The sequence below is a fragment of the Pimephales promelas genome, chromosome 14 (genome assembly GCF_988280905.1).
Source record: "Pimephales promelas chromosome 14, fPimPro1.hap1.1, whole genome shotgun sequence".
In the NCBI taxonomy this organism is placed as follows: Eukaryota; Metazoa; Chordata; class Actinopteri; order Cypriniformes; family Leuciscidae; genus Pimephales; species Pimephales promelas.
The window spans coordinates 642,270-666,715 of record NC_142782.1 but is presented as its reverse complement, the minus strand read 5'-3'; the positions used below and the strand labels follow the sequence as shown (position 1 = coordinate 666,715).

The 24,446-nt window shown below is 40.1% G+C and overlaps 2 protein-coding genes across 2 annotated transcripts; both read left to right on the top strand.

Moving 5' to 3' along the window:
• Positions 1–771: 771 nt before the first annotated feature.
• On the top strand, positions 772–18,850 carry LOC120481299 (acylamino-acid-releasing enzyme). Its single transcript, XM_039674884.2, has 23 exons — positions 772–930; positions 1,316–1,445; positions 2,485–2,611; positions 3,032–3,119; positions 5,783–5,858; positions 7,350–7,441; positions 7,518–7,589; positions 8,563–8,700; positions 9,568–9,659; positions 9,733–9,773; positions 9,908–10,029; positions 10,120–10,180; positions 10,362–10,459; positions 11,172–11,223; positions 11,324–11,412; positions 12,111–12,249; positions 13,029–13,112; positions 13,211–13,291; positions 13,542–13,630; positions 14,192–14,382; positions 15,007–15,109; positions 15,869–15,975; positions 18,372–18,850. The coding sequence occupies exons 1-23, from the start codon at positions 862–864 to the stop codon at positions 18,475–18,477; spliced, it is 2,247 nt and encodes a 748-aa protein (XP_039530818.2). The 5' UTR covers positions 772–861; the 3' UTR covers positions 18,478–18,850.
• A 149-nt stretch (positions 18,851–18,999) lies between these two features.
• On the top strand, positions 19,000–23,954 carry tlr9 (toll-like receptor 9). Its single transcript, XM_039674882.2, has 2 exons — positions 19,000–19,284; positions 20,514–23,954. Exon 2 carries the CDS (start codon positions 20,517–20,519, stop codon positions 23,673–23,675), a length of 3,159 nt encoding a protein of 1,052 aa, XP_039530816.2. The 5' UTR covers positions 19,000–19,284; positions 20,514–20,516; the 3' UTR covers positions 23,676–23,954.
• The last annotated feature ends 492 nt before the right edge of the window (positions 23,955–24,446 follow it).

Below are 24,446 nucleotides of genomic sequence, written 5' to 3'. Positions count from 1 at the left end.
CACGAGTTACTATCTTGAGGCCACGAGTTACTATCTTGAGGCCACGAGTTACTATCTTGAGGCCACGAGTTACTATCTTGAGGCCACGAGTTACTATCTTGAGGCCACGAGTTACTATCTTGAGGCCACGAGTTACTATCTTGTGGCCACGAGTTACTATCTTTTAAATAAATAAAATAAAATAACATGAAACTATTAATCTCACATCACAATCGGTATGTTAAATTGTGATGTGAGATTTATAGTTTCATGTTATTTTATTTTATTTATTTAATACCTGACTCTGAGAAACGCACAAGAATTCCAATGTACCTGCACTGAAACGTACCTGTGCAAATGGCAATAAACTTTGAACTTGAACTTGAACTTGTGGCCACGAGTTACTATCTTGAGGCCACGAGTTACACTAAACATGTAAAGGGTGTCGAGTTACATTCAAGACATTTTAAGGCATGAATAATTTTTTTCCAATTAAAAACAAAACAAAACCTTTTAATTATGTCAGAGCAAAGATGAGTTTTAAGGGATACAATTACTTAATAACTTAAGTTAAACATACATTTTACAGAGTATAACGGGGCCTGAAGACATTGCTACTTATTACCCTTAAGTGAAGTATATATTTAAAATTCTTAAAACAGCACAGATAAAAGAGGTTTCTGATTAATATGAAACGAATCAAGTATGACTATAAGATTAATGATGTATGCCAAATAATATAAACAAAAAAGTCCCGTTCCAGATATAAACAACACTCACATCATCGGATCTGACCAATGAGAGACGCGTCCCGCTTCGTGGAGCTCCTCCCCCTTAGCTCCATCTGACCAATGAGAGAGCCGCCCCCGCCCTCAGCTCTCCATGTTAAACGGCAGGATTCTCCTCTCTCAGCGACTCACTTCACACAGCGCTGTCATCATGGGCTCAAAGGTACTGACAAATCACTCAAATATCATGTACAACAACATCATTACGTGTTTATTTCACTCTTTACACCGCAACAGAACACACACTGCTCATTCTCAACCGCTGAACAACAGCTCAGTGTAATCAGAGCATTCTCTGGTGTTATTCGAGCTACTTCCGCGTCACGTGCTGGGAGCAGACGACCAGTTTAACACACACACACACACACACACACACACACACACACACACACACACACACACACACACACACACACACACACACACACACACACACACACACACACACACACACACACACACACACACACACACACACACACACACACACATGTTCTGTGGTTCATACATTGAGTCTGTATGTATGTGTGTGTGTGTGTGTGTGTGAGGTGCTCCGGGAGCCGGTAGAGATCGCTCAGCTGTACCGGGATCAGTGTCGCTTCCCTGCCTTGTGTCGCGCTGACGTGGGTCCTGTGGTGACGTCACGATACGGAGGACAGTACTGCAACATCTACACAGGTTCATCACACACCTTCATCACACTGTAACACACCTATTAACCTTCATCACTGATGTGTCAAGCCAACTATTAAAACACAATTAAATGACCATCATCATTAACCCCATATAGTCTAACTACTGTATCTCGGTTCCTGAGGCCTCTAAATTCTCCTCATGATCAAACTTTGCTGAAAAACCTGCTGTACTTCATGTTTTCTGTCCTCTGACTGATTCTTCAGACTTTTAGCAAGTTAAAGGCTTTTTAGTATACTTGTAAAAAAAAAACATAAATGAAACTGTTTACTGTTTTTTTTATGAAGCAAACATAAGGATAATTTTCAGTTGAACTGGCCTGAAGTGACTTATGTTTACTCGATTATCCATGCATCATTTATGTTTTTAAGGAAAAATCCTGAGTATGATCATCAGGCTTTAAGGAAGGTTTATTAGTTCATCTCTCAGTCATCATTGCATTGCATTATGTTTTTTTAAAACAAGAGCTTTAATCATAAAACTAAGTATTTAAATATCATCTTACTAAGACAAATTATTGGCAGATGCATTTTATGTAATATCTGCTATACTGATACAAAGCATCAAAATTTCATAAATATCAGAATCAGTGTATTGAATCCGTGCATTATTTTTAAAGTGACAGCAGCCTAATATTCCTGCGGCCTGCTTTTAATCTTAATCAAACCGCAAAAGAGTCACTGCTCTAAACTGAATAACTTATAACTTTAATTAGGATTAATCTGTTTAATTTATACAGTATCCAGTGTTATTTTACATTTGATCACTTTATTCAATGTCTCTTGAATACTCACTATCAAAATTGTAATAGGGAATTGTGAATTGTTTTCTAAAATTTTGGTTTCGTGTTTGGTAAAAAAAAAAATGTTTATAGTAAATTTTACAATTCTGTATACAACTGTTTAATTGTATGTGTACGAGTAATGTTACTGTTTATAACACGACATAATGGTTTATGAGTGTTAGATTGACACTGCCGGCTGTTATGAGTGATGTCTGATGTGTGTGTGTGTGTGTGTTTCAGAGTGGACTCAGCGGGACCTGGAGAGGAACGAGAGTGTGAAGTTCTGTCGTCAGTACATCGTGTTTCATGACGACGCGTCAGTGGTTTACTCCGGACCCTCGGGGAACTGCACTGAAATCAAGGGAGAGTATGTTCATCTCAGTCACACACACTCCTTCAACATCACACTCGCTATAGTTTCGGAAATACGGCAGAACTCAGGTCTCAGATCAGTGGATATTTGACTGGTTTTGTCCGTCCTTCTGTTGGACTCTCACACATGAATTATGTTGAATATCTGTTAAATTTAACTACACAATTATATAATAGCAGTTTAGCTCAACCAGTGACCAAGCAATGCTTCATGTTGTTCAGTGTGTGTGTAAAAAGAGCATTAGCGATTACAGAAAACACACTTCAGCTCAAAGCGGAGGAGTCATCTCTGGTCACAAATTTGTATACATTTACTGTATGGAGAGTTTCTGGGTATAATGTGTGTGTGTTCTGTAAGCACTGGTTTTGAGATCCGCTGATCGGTGTGTGTGTGTGTGTGTGTGTGTGTGTTCAGGCTGCTCAGTGTGGATTCCCCATCCGGAGACATGAAGGCCGTGCTGAGAGAGTCCAGCATTAAAGGAGAAGATAAGCAGTTCCTGGAGGTCAGCTCTTCCACAGATACACTGATGACCTCACCTCACACTAACGCTGGGAAATATCTGACATCAGAGGATCCTGATAATAGGCCAATAAAAAGTATTAAAGGAGACGGGTCTGTAGGCAAGGGCGTGGTTAGCTGGTACCCTCTTACATCCAATACGAAAACTCGACTGCAGTAGCCACCGTTCAGCCTGAAGAGGGCGTACACCCAGAGACTGATTATAGAGAGCCTAAGTCCCTCCCCTTCCGGTCGATTTCGGAAAAATATTGAATGGTAGTCAATGGCGAGAGACAACAAATATTTTGATCTGGTTTGAATTGTGCCCTGAATTACACATATGATGTTTGTCAATTTAAAAGATGCATTTTAAAGTAAAGAAAGTCGCAGTTTGATGTAAAACCGTTGAGGTATAAGACTGTGAAAATGCGTAATTACAAAGACTACAAATCCCAAAGGCGCACATTTTCTCTCAATGAATGAAGCTAACTTTACTGAGGGTAATGTTATAATCGTAACGTTACGAGTGTTTTGTACCAGACTGCACACACACGAGCAGCGGATCTCACTCGTTGTTTCGCTTCCTGGGAGATGTAGTTCATAGAGCGATTTTCACATAAAACTAAATGTTACTCTTCTGTTGTATGACAAACTGCCACGTTTTTGACTTTCAGAATTATCTTTTAAATTGACAAGCATCATATGTGTAATTGAGGGCACAGCTCAGACGGAATAAAAAGATAAGTTGTCTCTCGCCATTGACTACCACTCATTTTTTTTCTGAAATAAGGTCCCATGAGGCGGAAGCGGAGGGGCGGGACTTAGGCTCTCTATATTGAGACATGCCACTCCCTCAATCCTTAATACAACTATATAGGGAAAAGCCGTAACACCAAAGATGGCGGTCGTATGCACATGCCCCGCCCCTCCCGCTGGACAGCCAATCGTCTGCTTTTAACAGTCAAGCCAGGAATCATTTTAGCCTTTGATATGTGTGAGTTGTGTAAATATCAGACATCGCAAGTCTCTCGGAAGTTCTCCCGCAGATCGAGAGCGGCTCGCTGATCCCGCAAACTAGTTCAAATCTCGGAAACTAGAGCGAGCAGTATCGCGCGACAGAGAGCGAGAGAACCCTTGCGCATGCGTATTAAAAGTATAACCTGTGAGGAAAAGGTGTTTTAAACCTTATTTTGGGGCAAAGTCATCAAACTATTTCAGCGATTTTTTTATTTTTTTTTTTATTTTATTTTTTTATCATATTTTACTGCTGTTTCTATACATGCAGTTTTTATGTCCCAGTGACCAGTGAAAGTGCAGTTCTGACTCTCTGCTCATTCATTTAGATAGGAGCCTGGTCTTGTTAGTCCGAAACAGCTGCCCGGAGGCGTTGCCAAGATGGCGGCCGAGTGGCATGACTTGCCTAAAAGGACTTTGGTACACCAAATATTGTAGAATTAAAACACTTCATACCCAAATGTCAAAAAATGTACTTGAATCAATGAACAACACTAATATACGGAGGCGCATTGCATTCACTTAAAGAAAAAAAATCGACTCTGTTTTTCTGAATTAACGAGTTAATTTTTCATGAGAAAAAAAGTTTTTGCTCTGTTTTTCTGAATTAATGAGTTAATTTTCCGTGAGAAAAAAAGTTTTTGCTCGGTTTTTCTGAATTAATGAGTTAATTTTTCATGAGAAAAAAAAATATTTTGCTATGTTTTTCTGAATTAATGAGTTAATTTTCCGTGAGAAAAAAAGTTTTTGCTCTGTTTTTCTGAATTAATGAGTTAATTCAGAAAAACGGAGCAAAAAAAAAAAATCTCCATGAAAAATTAACTCATTAATTCAGAAAAACAGAGCAAAAAAAATCCATGAAAAATTAACTCATTAATTCAGAAAAACATAGCAAAATATTTTTTTTCTCATGAAAAATTAACTCGTTAATTCAGAAAAACAGAGCAATTTTTTTTTCTCATGAAAAATTAACTTGTTAATTCAGAAAAACAGAGTAGATTTTTTTTCTTCAAGTGAATGCAATACGCCTCCGTACTAATAAAGCCCCAGTCTTACAGATCATTAACTAAAAAAAAGTTGTTTTAAGGTGTAGTTATCCTTTAAAGGGACACACACACGAAACCCTCAAAAAGTGCCAATCTTAACACGTTATAAAAAAATATCTGTGGGGTATTTTGAGCTGAAGCATCACACACACACACACACACACACTCTGGGGACATCAGAGACTTATTTTACATCTTGTGGAAAGGGCATTACATTTGAAGATAAGAGGTTTATGCCAACTGTTCTGTGCTGTTTCGTGATATGTGGAGAGATATTTCCCCCTAATGTCCAGACTGAGGAAGAGAATGGGGATAATATGTCCATGACTGACTCCCACACATGACAACTGACCGTATATTGTACATGTCGGCTCGTAAATCTTTCTTCCTCCTCTTCGTCGACCCCTTCTTCCTCTTCACCCAAGGCTCTATCCCTCGTCAGCACTGATGTCACCTTTATCTCGTTTGGGAATAAAGAGCAGACCGATTGATTGATGAATGTCAGTAAAGCGCAGTTCCACTTGTTTAATGGGCTTTCTGGCAGCAGGTCAACCTCGTAACTCAGTGTCAGTCACATCTCTCTCTCTCTCTCTCTCTCTCTCTGTAGATCTGGCACAAGAACCGAAAGCTGAAGTGTATTAATCTGACGACTCTCAACAAACACGGCAAAGTGTATGAAGATGGTAAGAGGAAATCAATCACACACTTCACTTTCCTCCCCACTGTATCGCTGAAGGGTTTTCAACACTGTACTCAAACTGTTGGGAACCTAAAGTCATGTGATCCTTTAAAACTCATCTTTGATCACCAAAATTACATATTCAAACAGTTTTTCCTTCTTCATGCCTTAAAATACGTCAGAAACACCAGCGATTTCAAAGCGTGTGTTTGAGACTGTCTTTGGTTCACTGCAGTTTGAAGGAGGAAATACTCAGCAATGCTGTCCAATTATCAACGCACACATGGTTAAAGTGTATTAAAAACACCACATACACACATAAACAACATTAAACGCTGGATTTACACTACAGAAGAAGGACTAATGAAATCAGTTTGAGTGAATGAGAAAGTCTTCACCTTTTTCATTACTGGATGAATCTCTTGAGTGAATGATTCAATGACTCACTCAAAAAGTCTTCACTTGTTTCATTACTGGATGAATCTCTTGAGTGAATGATTCAATGAATCACTCAAAAAGTCTTCACTTGTTTCATTACTGGATGAATCTCTTGAGTGAATGATTCAATGACTCACTCATAAAGTCTTCACTTGTTTCATTACTGGATGAATCTCTTGAGTGAATGATTCAATGAATCACTCAAAAAGTCTTCACTTGTTTCATTACTGGATGAATCTCTTGAGTGAATGATTCAATGACTCACTCATAAAGTCTTCACTTGTTTCATTACTGGATGAATCTCTTGAGTAAATGATTCAATGACTCACTCAAACAGTCTTCACTTGTTTCATTACTGGATGAATCGCTTGAGTGAATGATTCAATGACTCACTCATAAAGTCTTCACTTGTTTCATTACTGGATGAATCTCTTGAGTGAATGATTCAATGACTCACTCAAACAGTCTTCACTTGTTTCATTACTGGACGAATCTCTTGAGTGAATGATTCAATGACTCACTCATAAAGTCTTCACTTGTTTCATTACTGGACAAATCTCTTGAGTGAATGATTCAATGACACATATTTTAAGTCTCTTGTCTCCCCCTACTGGAGTAACGATGTAATAGAATCTTTATGTGAAGCCTCAAGTTACTTTCAAAAGCTGATTAGCTCTATTTTATCAGTGTTTATATCTGATCTATAATCTCCTGTGATCATCCGAGTGATTGTAAGACAGATATAATGATAGTGAGATGTTGAAAGCCTGTTAGTGAAGCGGTTTCACATCTACTCATGACGCCGGCTCTCTGGATCAGGACTCAGATCTGAATGTTCCCGATCGACGGGTTAATAGAGCGATCGCCATCTCTTAACGGTTTATCGTGCAGCTCTTCAACACACGATTACACTGATAACATATGGAGTGTGGTATTATATGAGCAGAATCATGCATTTTTAAATAGCCTTTAGTTTATTTGCTTGTGTTAGTTGTTGGCAGTGGCTGTTCATAGGAAAATGAGATGTCCTGAACCTGATAATGTGCTCTGTTCTCAGATCAGTTCGGCTGTATGATCTGGTCTCATTCAGAGACTCACCTCCTGTATGTTGCCGAGAAGAAACGGCCCAAGACTGAGTCCTACTTCCAGGTTTACACAAAACACACTCTTTCTGATGACTCTGTGTGTGTGTGTTCTCCGCCTGACCCCGTACCCTCGTCCGCAGGCTCCGGAGACGGGCGCGCTCAGCGACGAGGAGGAGGCCGGCAGCGCGGGCAAGAAGGAGGACACCAGCCTGGTAACTTTAGTCTCATGACCAACTATTAAAGGGATACTCCACTTTTTTTGGAAATAGGCTCATTTTACCACTCCCCCAACTGAGTTAATCAGTCGGGTTTTACCGTTTTCGAATCCATTCAGCCGATTTTCTGATATTTAAAAGAATATCTGTAACCAGACAGTTTCTGGTCTCATTGACTTCCATAGTATATATATTTTCCCTACTATGGAAGTCAATGAGACCAGAAACTGTCTGTTTACTGATATTCTTCTAAACATCAGAAAATCGGCTGAATGGATTCGAAAACGGTAAAACTCGACTGATTAACTCAGTTGGGGGAGTGGTAAAATGAGCCTATTTCCAAAAAGTGGAGTATCCCTTTAAAACAATACTGAACATGTGAAGAAAATCATTGACTCACTGTTACATACAACCTGGCAGCACAAAAATGGTCTAATATACTTTAAATTCTTTAAATAAAATTTTTCAATATTAGACTCTTACCTCTAGAATATTAAAGGTTAGAAAAACTCTTAAACTTAAACTCTTTAACACTTTCAGCTGTCATCTCTACTGGTTTGCTAACATTATACACATAACACAGTTTATGTTTGTGTTCAGTAATAAACTTGATTTGGTAAAAATGACTACGTCATCTGAACATTTACACTTTTACAAACTCCAGGTAGATCATTAATATAAAGCGGAAATAAAACTGGTCCCACAATAGAGCCTTGTGGAACGCCCTGCGCTAGGGGAGAGGAGTTAGCAGCACCATCAACACACACACACTGTTTCCTATTTGAAAGATATGATTTAATCCAAAGTATTGCCTCCCTAGAAAATCTTTAATTTGTTAGTTTAGATAAAAGCATCTGATGGTCAACAGTGTCAATGTTTAGAAAGACCACACTCTTATCTAACGAGAGTATGCCATCTGCCCCTGCTTTAGTTTGGTTAATGGTCTTGATCTGCGTTGTGTGTGTGTCAGGGGCATCAGTTCGAGTACTACGAGGACTGGGGTGAGGCGCTGGTGGGCAAGAGCAGCCCAGTGCTGTGTGTGCTGGACGTCGAGGGCAGCAACATCACGGTTCTGGAGGGAACGCCCTCCGACATCTCTCCAGGACAGGTACATCCCTCGAGTGCTTGTGTCTGACGTGCGTTCAGACTGAGACTGGGCTTATTTTAACATATTATATATGGATTTGATTGGCAAATAGCTTAAACATCTAATATTGCTTCTGCTTCAAGGCTGAAAGAGTTAAAATCAGTCACAGACTGTGGTGTACAATGTTTTTTTCCCGGATTCTTTGATGAATAGAAAGTTAAAAAGAACAGCATTTATCTGAAATAGGCATTTTTAATGATCAATTTAATTAATCCTTGATGAATAAAACTATTGTTTTCTTTTACCCCCCCCAAAAAAGCACAACTCTTACTGCACCAAACGTTTGAAGATACTATTTCAGATAAATTCTGTTCTTTTGAACTTTCTATTCATCAAAAAATCCTGAAATAAAAATGTAAATAACTTGTTTCAACACTGATGATAATCATAAATGTTTCTTGAGCATCAGATCCTCATATTAGAGTGATTTCTGAAGGATCATGTGACACTGAAGACTGGAGTAGTTGGCTTTATCACAGGAATAAATTACACTTTAAAATAAATGTAAATATTTCACAATATTACTGTTTGTTGTTGTATTTTTAATCACATAAACGCAGCCTTGGTGAGCAGAAGAGACTTCTTATAAAACATTAAAAATCTTACCGATCCTGAACTTTTAACTGGTAGTAGTGATGCACATAGAGAACTCAACACAGAGGATATCAAACATCACCCATAGGGGGCGCTAGTGCCACAGCTAACCATGAGAATGAGGTGAAATTCAGCATTTACTGGAACATTATTGAGTCGAACACCCCACGCCTGCTCTTCTAGCGGTAGTTCTGCTTCGGTTGTTCGGTTCTGAATCTGGCCTGTTGCCCGCAGGCGTTCTGGGCCCCTGGCGACACCGGCCTGGTGTTCGTGGGCTGGTGGCACGAGCCGTTCAGACTGGGGCTCAAGTACTGCGCTAACAGAAGGTGAGGATGAGGAGGAGTATCTGTGTTATGATGTACCTGTGGACGGTGTTCACGTGCTCTGTCGTTTCTGCAGGTCGTCTCTGTTTTACGTGGATCTGGCTAGTGGCAAATGTGGTAAAGCTCTCATCTTCAACCATTCTGTACTGACTATATGTAGTGTGTGTTTGAGAGTGAGTGTGTGTAAGTCTATACATTTCCTCATAATTATCGCATGTTTGATGATCATAATCTTGTACCTGTGTTCTCAGACCAGTTGTCCAGTAACTCCAGCTCCGTCTGCTCTCCTCGGCTCAGTCCTGATCACTGTCGCATCGCTTATCTGGAGTCCGGCGTCTTCGGGCCTCACCAGCAGTGCAGCCGACTGTGTGTGGTGTGTGTGTGTGTGTGTGTGTGTCCAATTCTTCAAGTAATGAAAGCTGACTGTAAAGTCTGAGCATTAACAGTTGTGGTGTGTTTGCAGTATGACTGGTACACCCAGCAGACGAGTGTTGTGGTCGATGTGCAGATGAGAGCCAGAGAGGGTAAGAGCGTGTTTGTGTACAATTTTTTATTTATTTATTGATTTGTTCAAGAAATTATGTTAAAAAATCAAAAGTCAAGGAATTCAGAAACGTGTTATGTATTAACGTATGAAACGTATTAGTATGTAACCAAGATGATCTCTGGCCTCTTTAATATCTCTTTTTTTTCTGTGTGTGTCAGATGGTTTTACTGGGATCTACAGCTCGAAGCTCTCTCCCCGCTGCTGGTCAGCTGACAGTCAGCGTGTGCTGATCTCCTGCGCTCAGAGATGCCGTAAGGTACTGTTTTCATGGACACCGATTAACATGGTTGATAATTGCAAATTCCTAACAAGTATTCTCAGAACTATATTACATTCATTGCATCAATTTGCAGTTTCTTTTATTTCTCTGTTGAATACAAAAGAAGCAACTTGTTAAAAAACGTTTTTTGTTTATACAATTTAAATCAGTGGGGTCTAAACAGACTGACAGACGCAATATCGGCTTTTTATTCCACAGAAGAAAATAAGTCATACAGGTTTGATGAATCATGACCTGAAAATTTGGTGCAAGTTCTGCACTTATATTGATGCAAATCCCCAGTTAAATGTGTTAATTTGACACGCAAATGGCTCATGTTAAGATTCAATGAAGCCTGGGGGTGGAGTGATGTAGTTTTGCTTAACCTTCATCATCATCTTTGCTTTCAACACTGAATAGCACACATTTAGGCCCATCTTTGATATTTTCTGGTATGTTTATGCTTTTTTTTTTGTATAACAATTGAATATGAACTGAGCTGAGCTGAACGATGGCTGAGATGCTTTATAAAGGAGTTGAACTCATTTCCTATTTGAGGATCTTTACACAGTTACTGAACTGAACTGACCACAGCGGAACTTTGACTCTATTGTCTTTTTAGAGTTTGAAGTCTGTTTTTGCATCACTGATTCTGTTATTGTGTTGTATAATAATAAAGTTGACTTGACTTTGTGTTTGTATATTACAGGATCTGTTGGTTGTTGATACTTCGAGTCGTGAGGTCACGTCTCTCACCTCTCGTATGTATAGCTACTCTCGTTGTCTCATGTTGCTCTACTGTACTCTACTGAACTCTATTGTTCTCTACTGATTGCTCTCTCTGATCTCTCTGTACTGTAGAATCTCAGGAAGGAAGCTGGAGTTTACTAAATATTCACAGAGATCTGATGGTGATCAGCTGCTCTTCACCAAACCAACCTCCAGACCTGGTATTCACACGAGCATTATCACCACACACACACACACAAACAATCACACAAACACACACACTGCTGTTCAAAAGTTTTGGATTTGTAAGATTTTTAATGTTTTTAAAAGAGTCTCTTCTGCTCACCAAAACTGCATTTATTTAATTAAAAATACAACAAATAAAAACAGTAATTTGTGAAATGTGATTACAATGTAAAAAGATTATATAAAAATGTACAAAAGATTATATTTCAGATATGTGCTGTTCTTTTGAACTGTCTATTTATCAAAAAAAATCCTAAAAAAGTCTCCACAACTGTTTTCAACACTGATATTAATCATAAATGTGTGTTGATCATCACATCCTCATATTAGAGTGATTTCTGAAGGGTCATGTGACACTGAAGACTGGAGTAATGATGATAAATTCAGCTTTCATAGAAAACGCTTATTATAAATAGTAATAATATTTCACAATATTACTGTCTGTTTTGTATTTAATCAAATAAATGCAGTCTTGGTGAGCAGTCCCAATCCCGAACTTATAAACAGCAGTGTGTGTGTGTATACTAAAGGACCCATTCATAAAGACCATCATTTCCTTCGTTCATAAATAAGCGTTTGAACGAACGTTTGAAAGATCGTCTCGAATGACTTGCTCATTAAGTGGGTTATTTGCTGCCTCCTGAGCACTGAGATGATCACTTGTGTTCTGCAGCGCGTGGGTTTCCTCCCGCCGAAGGGTTCTGGAAGCCCGGTGTCGTGGGTCACGCTGGAGGAGACTCAAACTCAGGACCAGATCAGCTGGAAGACTGTGAACCTCAGCCCTCCTCCTGAGCAGGACAACACACTCTACCGTATGACCTGTGTGTGTGTGTGTGTGAAGGCCTGTCCCCATCATTTAGATAACTGCAATTAAACATGTAATTAGGGGCCGAGCACCAAAGGGGTGTAGGCAACTATTTTAATCGTTGGCGTTCCTATTATTATTATTATTATTATTGTTCAATTCCATTTCCTCCACTTACAATCTGGAAGTGTACGGCAGCCCATAGAGCAAATTTAGAGTCTCTAACTCAGTCCCTCTAGCGCCACCAACTGTTTAAAGTTGGAACCAACTCGAAACAAAATCAAGCTGCTCAAGGCGATGCGATTGCACCCGACAACGTCAATTTCCAGCCTGAACATTTTTCCGCCATTTGGAAAGTCAAACTCCTCCAAGGCCGTTGCTCCGGATTTTATGAAATGTAACTCGATCGTCTTCAGGCCGCGCCAACAAACAGTTGTGTTTTAAGCAGTTCTCGAAATAATGCGTGAAACAATGCCTGCCAAAACGACTGTGAGGCTATATCTCTACAACGCTTTAGCGTATTCTGACCAACATTGGTGCGTTTTATGACATGCATGACCCGAGTCGACCTGCACAGTTTCGGTCCAGTGCCCCCTAGTGGTCAGGAGATATGAAACATTTTTGCTTATAACTTCTGAATGCTTTGGCCAAAAATAACAAAACTAGTTCCGGGCAGCACCACCTTGTGGCCAAACGTGATAATGACATCTCGACAGTCCTAGTGTTCACATGTTGCACTGTACAGTATATCTGCATGGAGAAAATAACAACTCTGTTCTTCTTTAGCTGGTTTGGACTTTGATGCGATTCTGCTGAAGCCGAAGGAAACGACGGAGGGAAGCAAACTGCCTCTCATCGTCATGCCACACGGTCTGCTCCTCACTGACACTTATATTTTACAATAGAAAAGTGATGTAAGAAAACGTCGACGTCTTGCTGTGCTGATTTTCTGTGTGTGTGTGTGTCAGGCGGCCCTCATTCAGTGCTGGTGACAGAATGGATCTTGTCCACAGCGGTTCTGTGTAAGATGGGCTTCGGCGTCCTGCTGGGTGAGGAGAGGTCATAGTTTATACTTTACACCGGGGTGTCATGATTTAATATCACAATACTGAACTCACAAAACGATATTACGATACTCCATGACACATGATTTCGAAGATTCAAATGACATGAGGATGAGTAAAAGACAGAATTTCAGCCAAACGCCCTGGCTAATATGGTAATGTTGGGCCGTGTGGGCAGGAATGAGTCGATGTCAATGATTTGGGCAAGTTTTGTGTCGTGTGTTTCCTGTTGTAGTGAATTACCGAGGCTCACTTGGGTTTGGTCAGGATAACATCTCCTCCTTACCTGGAAACATCGGTACGCAGGACGTCAGAGACGTGCAGGTAAACACTAGCACTCGCCGGTCACATGATCACATCATCAAGCACCACAGTAGTGTTGGGGAAAGCAGTACTTTTCAAAGTAATGCATTACAATATTGCGCAACTCCCCAAACAATTAAACAAGTGCGTTTCTTTTTATGAAAAGTAATGCATTACATTACTTTTGCGTTACTTTTTCTCACCTGGGCTGGGCTTGCTTTTTTGTTTTTGAATCTCTTTTTGAAAACTATGTTTGGTAAATGTAAAGGCCCATTCATACCAAAAGTGAAATAATAATCCTCAGGCTGAAGGAAATGCATATTTACTTCTGAACAGTACAGTAGAGTAGAGGCACAGTATAGGTAGAGTACCATAGAGTACAGTAGAGTACATTAGCATAGAGTACAGTACAGTATAGGTGCCATAGTGTACAGTACAGTAGAGTACAGTAGATAGCGTAGATGTAGAGCATAGTAGAGGTAGAGTAAGAGTACAGTAGAGTACAGTGGAATGCAGTAGAGTACAGTATACTATAATTTAGTCTGTGTGTGTATAATAAAGTGTGTGTTGAACTCTGATCAGTTTGCGGTAGACAGTGTTCTGAAGCTCGGAGACTTCGACGAGCAGAAGATCGCTGTGATTGGAGGATCTCACGGTGGATTCCTGGCTTGTCATCTGATTGGCCAGTATCCTGATGTTTACAAGGCGTGTGTGGCTCGAAACCCCGTCACGAATCTGGCCTCCATGATCGGCAGCACAGACATTCCCGACTGGTAATGTGACGTGAACATCATCACACTAAATCACACTAGCGGGATTTCAGATCAAATTTAACCAGTTCATTGTTTCACCCTCATTTCTGTGTGACTGGTGAAATTACACACCAGTTTAAAGTTTTATTTGTAATTCTTTCCATACTCGTTGATGTGAACTATTAAAGTGCCCCTATTATACTCTTTAGGATATTTCCTTATAGAGCTGGTTTTAAATGTTAACGATCTTTAAAGATCAAAGTGGAGATTATTAATAAAGTTATTGTCTCAGAAACGAAAGGATTCTGAACTTAAACGAGTCGTCAGTAATTCTACTTCCTGCTGAACCTGCGTAGGTTTGCAACTAATTAGCATAATGCCCACCTCACATGTTGATTGGCTGAACAGTGTCTCTTAGCCCCGCCCTCAAATTCAATTTAATATTCAATTTAATATTACATTCTATTTAAACAAGAATACATTATATGGAGTTGGTGCCTCATCCAATGTAATACAAAAAAAAAGTACAAAAGTAGTTTTTTCTATTTGTTTCTTTTGCTGTGCAGTGAAGTAAGAGTAATGCATTGTGGTATTGTCTGTTGTCCTGATGGCGGACTGTGTGTGTGTGTGTGTGTGTGTGTTCAGGTGTATGGTGGAAGCTGGATTTGAATACAACACTGACGTTCATATTGAACCTGCTACTCTGGAGCAAATGTTAAACAAGTCCCCTATAAAGCACGTGAGCAAGGTGAGCGCAGACATTATTCACTGTTGTTTATTCCTAATAATGGTGCGTTATTAATAATTAACTATAAACTATTAAGAGATTTAAAATAAAACTCAAAAGGTAAAAAATAAATAAATACGTAAATAATTAACTATGCAGGAACTAATGCAGAACTACTTTAATACTTCAGCTTTTCTATGAACTAATATAGAAACAACCTTAAATAACCAGTAACATCACATTTAGGACTAAGACAGTTCCTTATTAGGTAATCAATAATTACTGAATGAGAATTAATAATTAATTACTAATCATTAGCAATTGTCTTTTTTTAATCTCAAGGTGGTCATAAAACGCATCACTGATCCCTCAAGTGTTGCCTAGTCACTCAAGGACTACTTCCTCATCTTATGAACATCACTAGAGTTCCCGCATAGTGACTAGCCTACACTTGAGGATCAGCGATGCATTTATGACTGTATTCAGAGAAAACATGACGACTGATCATCTCAGACACACGAGAATGTTCTTTATAATTTGTCAGTTAGTTAATAGTAATTAATAAGGCTAATCTCATTAAGTATTTAATTACCTCCTAAATGTGATATCATTCACTGATCAGTTAAGCTGGTTTGAGTATTAGTTAATCGTAGTAGCTGAAGTGTTAATGTAGAGCTACTCATTATTCCTGCATGGTTATTATTAAAGACAGACCGTTATCCTGAGGTGTTATTCTCGAACGTTCATGTGTGTGTGTGTGTGTGTGTGTGTGTTGGTCAGGTGAAAGCCCCAGTTCTCCTGATGTTGGGTGAGGAGGACCGGCGTGTGCCCAGTAAGCAGGGCGTTGAGTTCTACCGCGCGCTAAAGGCGGTGCCGGTGCCGGTGAGGTGAGCTCAGCCACGGCCCATCATTCATATCAGGCTCATTACAGCCAATCACAATTCTGGATTATGAATTTTTAAGGCCAGACAAGTAATTTGTGAGAGAGACTACACACATATATATTCAAACACACACGCTGTGTCCGAAATCTCCACTCAAACCACTACTCCCTACCCCCTATATATGGGGTATAGGGAGTAGAGCACTGTATAGTGAGCTCACTATTCTCTGCGCCATTAGCCGCGTTTCCACTGCCGGGCCGTGCTAGTGCGTGTCAGGGCCAGTCGCGTTTCCACTGTCACTTCCGGGGCTTGATCGGGGCTTCCTCAGGGCCAATGGCCAGGATTTCTGGCCCGTCGAATACCTTGGGCCAGAGGGGGCCAGCTCGGGCTAGAGGCGTGCTCAAGGTAAAAGGCGGAGTTTATCGGTGTTATGGAACGTTATGATCTGAAGCAAGATGCACATATAGAGGTGTCCATGTTTAACCGATTAACCGTTTAAAATTGCATAACATTTTAATTTGAACTGTAGGCCTAAGCCAAATGCTGCGCAACAATATATAGGCTATATATACCTACATATCGACGAATTTTCTGATATTTGTTTGATTTTTTTGCCCCTTAAACATTTAAAATATTTGACAAATTAATATGAAAAAAAAATATATTTTACTGGTTTTCTGAGGCCAAATTAGAACCTGGAAATGATATTTTCCCCGCAGTGCTGAATGAGAAGAGCCGTAACCACAGCCTACAGAAAGGGGATTTATGGGTGATTTATAGGCTATAATAAATGTGTCTGATAATAAAATAATATAAAATAACGAGGCATTAATTGTTTATTAATAAACTATTGTTTTCTAAATGATTTTCGGCTAAAAACATATCTCCATCTCCGGATGCACATTTAGAGAGAAATTAAGCTACATAAACATAGAAGATATTGGCTTTCGATTCGAATTTGTTCGTTTTAAATTGGACATTTAAAGCTTTAATCTACAAAGGATATAACCCCTGTAGACTAAAGCTTTAAATGTCCAATTTAAAACGAACAAATTCGAATGCGGTGGCTGTTTCAGGTCTCGCGCTTCAGTTCACGGAGATCATGAAGCGCGCCTTGATTAATTGTTAAAGCACAACGTTTTCTTGTTATAAATAAATTTATTTGCGAATAATGTATTATTATTTTCTGTATGACCAGAAATTAAAGAGTATTTTAAGTTGTTTCCACTAAAAGAAATGCAATGAAACTGTTCACATGGGCGTCTCGCAGCCATCAGTGCGTGCTCCACTGGATATGCGCTGATATTTGTCAAAAATATTGTGTTTATTTGTGCTCTGTTCCTTTTTTGGATAAAGACGTCTTCTACATATGCAGCCTAATAAAATGTTACAATAATGATGATGATGGTTATTATTATTATTATTATTTGCAGACACGGAGTTTTTGTGAAATGGACGTTTTGCTTATTTTCAATTGGCATGTTCAGTTTGAAGGGTGATGGAAATGCGGCTTTAACTGCTCCGTACTTGCTGCGTTTTATTTCTATAAATTAATTTCGTTTCAAATGGGGTCCAATCAGTTATTAAAGGTGTTAAAAATGTACTCTGTATCTCGAGGTTGCGGCGCGCACACTATGCACCGAGTATTAACCGATGGGCCTCGGTTAACGATTAATGAATAACTTGAAAACGTGCCCGCAGCCTGTTATATATCGCGCAAAAAATCGCTGCTTGAAATGGAGAATCGCCTGTACTGTTCTCGGGACACTATTGCAGCCACTACAGCAGGTGAGTTAATATACATGCTATCTTCCTAATTTAAAAAATAAATTAATTCATAATACCCGCTGAAATGGGTTGGGTTTTATGACGTTTGATCCTGAAAGGCGTGTTAGGGGTGGGGTCTGGGGCAGCGCTGTGGGGCTACTGGCCCGGCAGTGGAAACGCAAGCCCGGTGCTTGAGGCCCGAGGCCACTAGCTCGGCCCGGCTCGCTGTTAGCTCTGGCCCAGCCCTAGCCCGGCAGTGGAAACGCGGCTATTGATTACATCATCTGTCAGCTGGTGCCGAGCCGGCTCTGGGCTAAATAGATTATTTTAAATAAATACATTACATTATATTGAGCTTATTTCTCCAAAATGTAAAATTTACGTGAAAAATGTGTTTTAAAGTGTGTGTTCTGGAGCTCAAACACTGCTGTGTGTGAATGAACGCTGTAGAGCGGTGTCGTGTTAAGTTCATCACTGATGATCTTTACGACGGAAGTGAATCAATCAAAACTAACTTTGTTGACTTGAATTGAACCGAAGTCTCTCTGTTCCTGTAATCTCCTGTTCCCACTGTGAAGCTGCCGTAGCAGCGCTGTATAGACGAAGCTGACCCTACATTCATGTGTCCGCAGATTGCTGTGGTACCCAGGCAATAATCACGCTTTGTCCAAAGTCGACGCAGAATCGGATGGGTTCGTAAACGCCGCTCTCTGGGTCATCCAACACCTTTCTCTGTGATGTCACTTCCTCCACATAAACCATAACCATCTCTCTCATTGTTAACGGCTGCATCGCCATACTCAGGCATTAACTCTTTTTTTCCTTGAATTGATTCAGAACTCAATCAAAAGCTCTCGACGAGGTTCGCAGGCATATTGTGTGATGTTTGAAGACATGGAAATGATACGGTGCCATAAGTATGTTTTAAATAATTAAATCAAATTTACACTAAATAACATCTGAATTATACTACAGTTCTTACTGCTTTAGTTTTCAGTTATTGGCCAATTGTATCTGTGCCAATCTGATTTTGTAATATGGTGCTTTCTGGGATATGTACTGAACAACTTGCTGCATTCTTTTCAATAAAATCTGTAAGGCTGATTTTAAACTTTTTCCATTACGCGCTTTTCACATTAGATTATTTAGTTTCTGAAGTATGATATGTGTGCGCCATCAATATCGGTATAGAGTTAGATAACAACTCAAATGCTGAAAATATAGTGTGTGTAAACCCCCGAAAGCCTTTCATTTGTCAGGAAATCCATCTCTTAATTTCAGTAACTATTTTTAAACCATTTGTAAACCAAGAATAACTAATATTACTCCTTCTTGCGTCACATGCCTCACCACTTCTGAACATCTGTTCCCCGAGTGTGTGTGTGTGTGTGTGTGGCTTTCAGTTACTCCAGACTTTTCTTTCACTTCCACGAAAAGGTGAACACTGTTAATATAAATACTCAGACCCAGCGTTCTTGATTTCTTTGCTTCCCTGTGTGAATGTGAAGATACACAGTGTTGTGAGATTTGGATTGCAAACCTTTGGTAAGTGATTTTCTGTGTTATAAATATGGTACATATGATGGGGAAGCCAAGCAAATAATTTACAGCACAACATATTCAATAATCTGTACAGTAAATCCTACATAGTACAGTGAATAAATGTTGTAAGTTAGTTTATTTGTGCATGCTTTTATTATCTTTTCTATTTGTATATGTAACAAATTAGTAATGCACTTCTAGTGACTAGTGAATAAATCATAGTAAAAAGTAAATGCAGCTTATCTTGCATTGCAGTGTTTTTCTTCTAAGATTATCTTAGCCTGATTACTTCAGACTTCCTATACACACACAAAAAAACTGGACTTGATTCGGTTGTTCTGAAGGTATGTAAAAAAATGTTTACACTTCTGGTCTTTGCGGTTAATATGACCCCACATTGAAATGAATGGGAAATGTGAAAAAAACTAAATATATTTTCTTCATGCGTCAAAAAAAAAAAAAAAATCCGGCATAAATCTAAAGATTTTTACACAGAAACGAAGGCCTAGAACTAAAGCATAAATGCAATGTATCATAAAAAAATAATATTTCATATGTAAGCTAATGGTGTAGTTGAGGAATTGTGTTGTAAATCGATACAAAAGTACTTTATATCTCCAAAAACACAGCATTAATGAATAGATGAAAAGTAAACAAAAAAAATTATATATTATTTGTATGATTAAAAATGTACTTTTTTTGTACAATTACTCAATCAATTGTTAGGGTCGTATAGACCTTATGTAGCCCCGCCCCTTTTCAGCGTTGCGCTCGTTGTCTTTTGACTTCTGGTCTGTTTTTCTACAGCGATCTTGCATAGGTATGAATGAACTGCCCGTTCGACATTTGTTAAGAAATCTGCTTTACAATGCTTATGATAAACATTACAATGCTCATGATAACTTTTGTTAACTCTACAATAAGTAAATCCACTTCACCAGCTAATTACTCCTCGACAGCGATGCCATAGAAATATACAGAACCGGAAGTTCAAAGACAATATTCTAAAGATGACGGCGCCCATGTTTCTCTGGTGCATAAGGTCTATAGACCCTGAAGCCCAGAAGTGTAAACAAGACCATTTGAAGGTTAAATACTTGAAAAAAAAAAAACTTTTTACTTTACAAAGTAACTGTAATAAGTAAGTAATGCACTTCATAGTTCAAGTGAATATAGCATGGTAAAACTTTTATTGCTGTGTTTAACTAATTTTATTGTTCTCATGTGTCTAGGCCATGTTTGGATTTGGCTTTTTGGTTCTCATCCTGACTCGGTTTCATCTGTTTGCAACTATGCATCCTGGATTCTATCCATGTGAAAGTCACTCTTCCAAGGACGGACACATAAGTATCGACTGCCAGCACAGACGCCTTGGTAAAATCCCCAAGTTCACATCCCTCTCTGCTGTATCACTCAACCTAAACCTAAACCATATACACTACATTAAAGGGGATGCGTTTTCTGGTTTACCCAATCTCAAGAATCTCAGCTTGATGTGGAACTGTGTCCCAGAACTCAAAGAGCAGGGATGGCCGTCATGCAACCTGAAAGTGGATCCAGAAGCATTCGTCGGGCTCCGAAACCTAACGTCGCTCCAGTTAGCAGGGAATAGCCTGAAGAGCATCCCTCCTCTGCCAAAGCAGCTTTTGGTCTTAGGACTGGAATTCAACAACATCTTTCACATCGTCAAACCTCTCGGTACACCTCTACTAAAACAACTGCAGCTCAGCAAGAATTGTTTCTACGCCAACCCGTGTCATCAGTCTTACTTTATCGACCCGCGTGTGTTTCAGGGTCTTCCTGAGCTTCTGAACCTCACCCTTAGTTACAACAATGTGACCGCGGTTCCCCAACATCTCCCACTTTCACTGGAAAGCCTAGATTTGGAGGAGAACAAGATTGAACGTATTAACAAAGAGTCTTTTGGGAATCTGACACATCTACGACATCTGAACCTCGGGTGGAACTGCCAAAGATGCGACCATGCGTCCGAACCCTGTTTCCCATGCCCGAACAACCAGTCTCTGCATCTGCATCCGGATGCGTTTCTGCATCAGAACGACTCTCTGGTCAGTCTGAGTCTGCGAGGAAACTCTCTTCGTACGCTTCCCCGGCGTCTCTTCCTGCAGCTACACAACCTCCGAGATCTGGATCTATCCGACAACTTTCTAGCCTATGCCATACAGAATGGCACCTTCTACGAGGAGCTCCAGCATGTGGTGTCCCTCAGTCTGCTGTACAACTATGAACCCCTAAACACCTTCTCTGAGCTGACTCTGTCCCCAGCCATAGAGAAGATGACGGCTTTGAGAGAGTTGTATCTGAGCGGATTATTCTTCAAAGAACTGTCGGACCACAGCCTCGCACATCTGATCAAACTCCCTCGACTTGAGTCCCTGGAGCTCCGCATGAACTTCATCTGCTCCGTTAGCATTGATTCGATTAGCAAAATGAGGAAGTTAAGAAGGGTGGGCCTTTCCCAAAACATGCTGGCTTTCAGTCCATGCTACTCAACCTGCAATTCTGAAGACAACTACCGGACCCTCGATAAACGTCACGACCGTGGTCGTTACAACTTGGAAATCCCAGAAGTCCCAGAGCTGAACTCTAACGACGGAGATCTCTGTCCTTTTTCCTACTCCATGTGGCATTTCAAAAAGCAGATCTGCTCCAAAAGCCTGTTTTTTGACCTCTCTCAAAACAACATCCCATGGCTGAATGCAAGCACTTTTAGCGGCATGGAAAACGTGGTGTGCATAGATCTATCCTACAACTACATCAGCCAATCTTTAAACGGCCTACAGTTCTCGAGTCTAAGCAAACTAGCTTTCCTTAACATGGCGCACAACCGCATCGACCTGTACTCTGAAAAGGCGTTTCGAGAGGTCAGCGGGACGCTGAAAGCTCTCGATCTCAGCAACAACGAATTCCACTTTGTCATGAAGGGAATGGGACATCGCTTCACGTTCCTTTCGCACCTGACGTCTCTTAAAATACTGAGTCTAGCGAACAATCACATCGGTTTGCGAATCTCTAACGTTCTTAATAGCACTTCCCTGAAGTATTTCGTGTTCTCGGGAAATCGTTTGGACATAATGTGGGACTCGAGGCGTAACCAATACGAGCATTTCTTCCAAGGTCTTACTAACCTTACGCACTTGGACATTTCTGAAAACCATCTGAAATCGTTCCCCCCGGAGGTGATGGTCAACTTGCCTTCGAGCCTCCAGGCGCTCCGAGTCGACTCCAACTTGCTGAGCTACTTCCCCTGGGCAAACATCTCCGTCCTCACACGGCTCTGTTTCCTGAACCTCAGCTCAAACATGCTTTCCTTCTTACCTTACATCCATTTTCAGCTGCGTCTCGTAAGCCTGGACTTAAGTCACAATCGGCTAGTTGCAATCCCAAGGGTTTTCCTCAGTCAGGCCGTACACCTTAAACACCTGATGCTCAACCACAACCAGCTGAGGATCCTTGACGTACAGGCGCTTCCCTTGTCGTTTCATAAAGGCGATGCTTTCTGTCCGGCTGGGGGGAATAATAACGCGTCCTCCTGCAAACTTGTCCTGCATGCCAATCCTTTTATTTGTAGTTGCATTATCTCCGGCTTTGCCAAATTCCTCAGAGAAACTGAACTGGATATCCCACACCTCACCACGCAGGTCCACTGTGCCTACCCAGAGTCATTGGCCGGCGTGAACGTCCTCTCGGTGGACCTTCGCTCCTGCCAGGAGATATTTGGGGGATTCGCTTTACTCTGTACGTTATTGTTGACGTTGGCCGCGACCGGCATCCCCCTGTTAAAGCATCTCTACGGTTGGGATCTGTGGTATTGCATCCAGATTTTATGGACTGGACACAAGGGACACACTCCAGCCAACGGGAACACGGCCGATAACCAGTACGACGCGTTTGTGGTCTTCGACACGAGCAACAAGGCCGTCAGAGACTGGATCTACAAGGAGATGATTGCGAGATTGGAGAACAGGGGGAGGTGGCGCTTTCGGCTTTGCCTTGAGGAGCGGGACTGGTTGCCTGGAGTGTCTTGCATAGAGAACCTCCACCAGGCGGTTTACAGCAGCAGGAAGACGGTGTTCGTGTTGACCAGCCCTAGTGGCTACACTCACGCAAGTGGGATTGTCCGACAAGCCTTTCTCCTGGTTCAGCAGCGGCTTCTAGACGAGAAAGTGGATGTTGCCGTTCTCGTTTTGCTGGACCTTGTCTTCCCCAAGTTCAAATACCTCCAGATGAGGAAACGGCTCTGTAAGAAGTCCGTCCTGTCGTGGCCCAAGAACCCGCGAGTGCAGCCGCTATTCTGGAACGACTTGCGTGTCGCTCTTGTTTCTGACAATGTCAAAGCCTACAACAAAAATGTCACAGAGGGCTTCTTATAAAAAGGCTAACGTGTATTGAGAATATGTAGTTTATATGTATGGAGAATATGTCTTTTATGTCGTCCTGTTGTTTAGTTGATTTTTGGTCGGGGATTGTGGCTGTGTAACAGTTTAAAGTCCCCCTGTAGTCAATAATTGTGTCCCTTAAAACTCATCTTTGAGCACCAAAATTGCATTTAAATTTGTTAACATATTTAACCCTTTTTATTATGTCAGTTTTTTTATGCCCTTTTTATTATCAGTTTGACTGGTTTAAAATGCTGGCTAACCTAGGATATATATATATCAGCTGTATATATGTAAAAAATTTAAATTTTTTGTGTATATGTAAAAAATTAAAAAATTTTAAAAAAGTGAAAAAATTACAAATATGTGAAATTATATATATATATATATATATATATATAAAATTTCACATATTTGTAATTTTTTCACTTTTTTTAATTTTTTTAATTTTTTACATTTTGTAACTTTCTCATTTGTGGTCATATGGACGTGCCTGCAAAGTTTTGACTCTTTTGTGTACATAATTTCTGACCATTTTGATGTTCGGTCAATTTGACCTACAATTTCACGATTAACCGTTACAGCTGACCTGAAATAAAAATAAAATAAGTTTTGTTTTTTTAAGTCTGTTTCTCAGCTACCTGGATGGAAAATGTTTATTAGCTCAGGAATGTTAATTTCTTTGAGAATCGAGATATATATATATATATATATATAATTAAAATCTAATTAAAATTTTTAATTATAACAAACTAGTTGCAATCC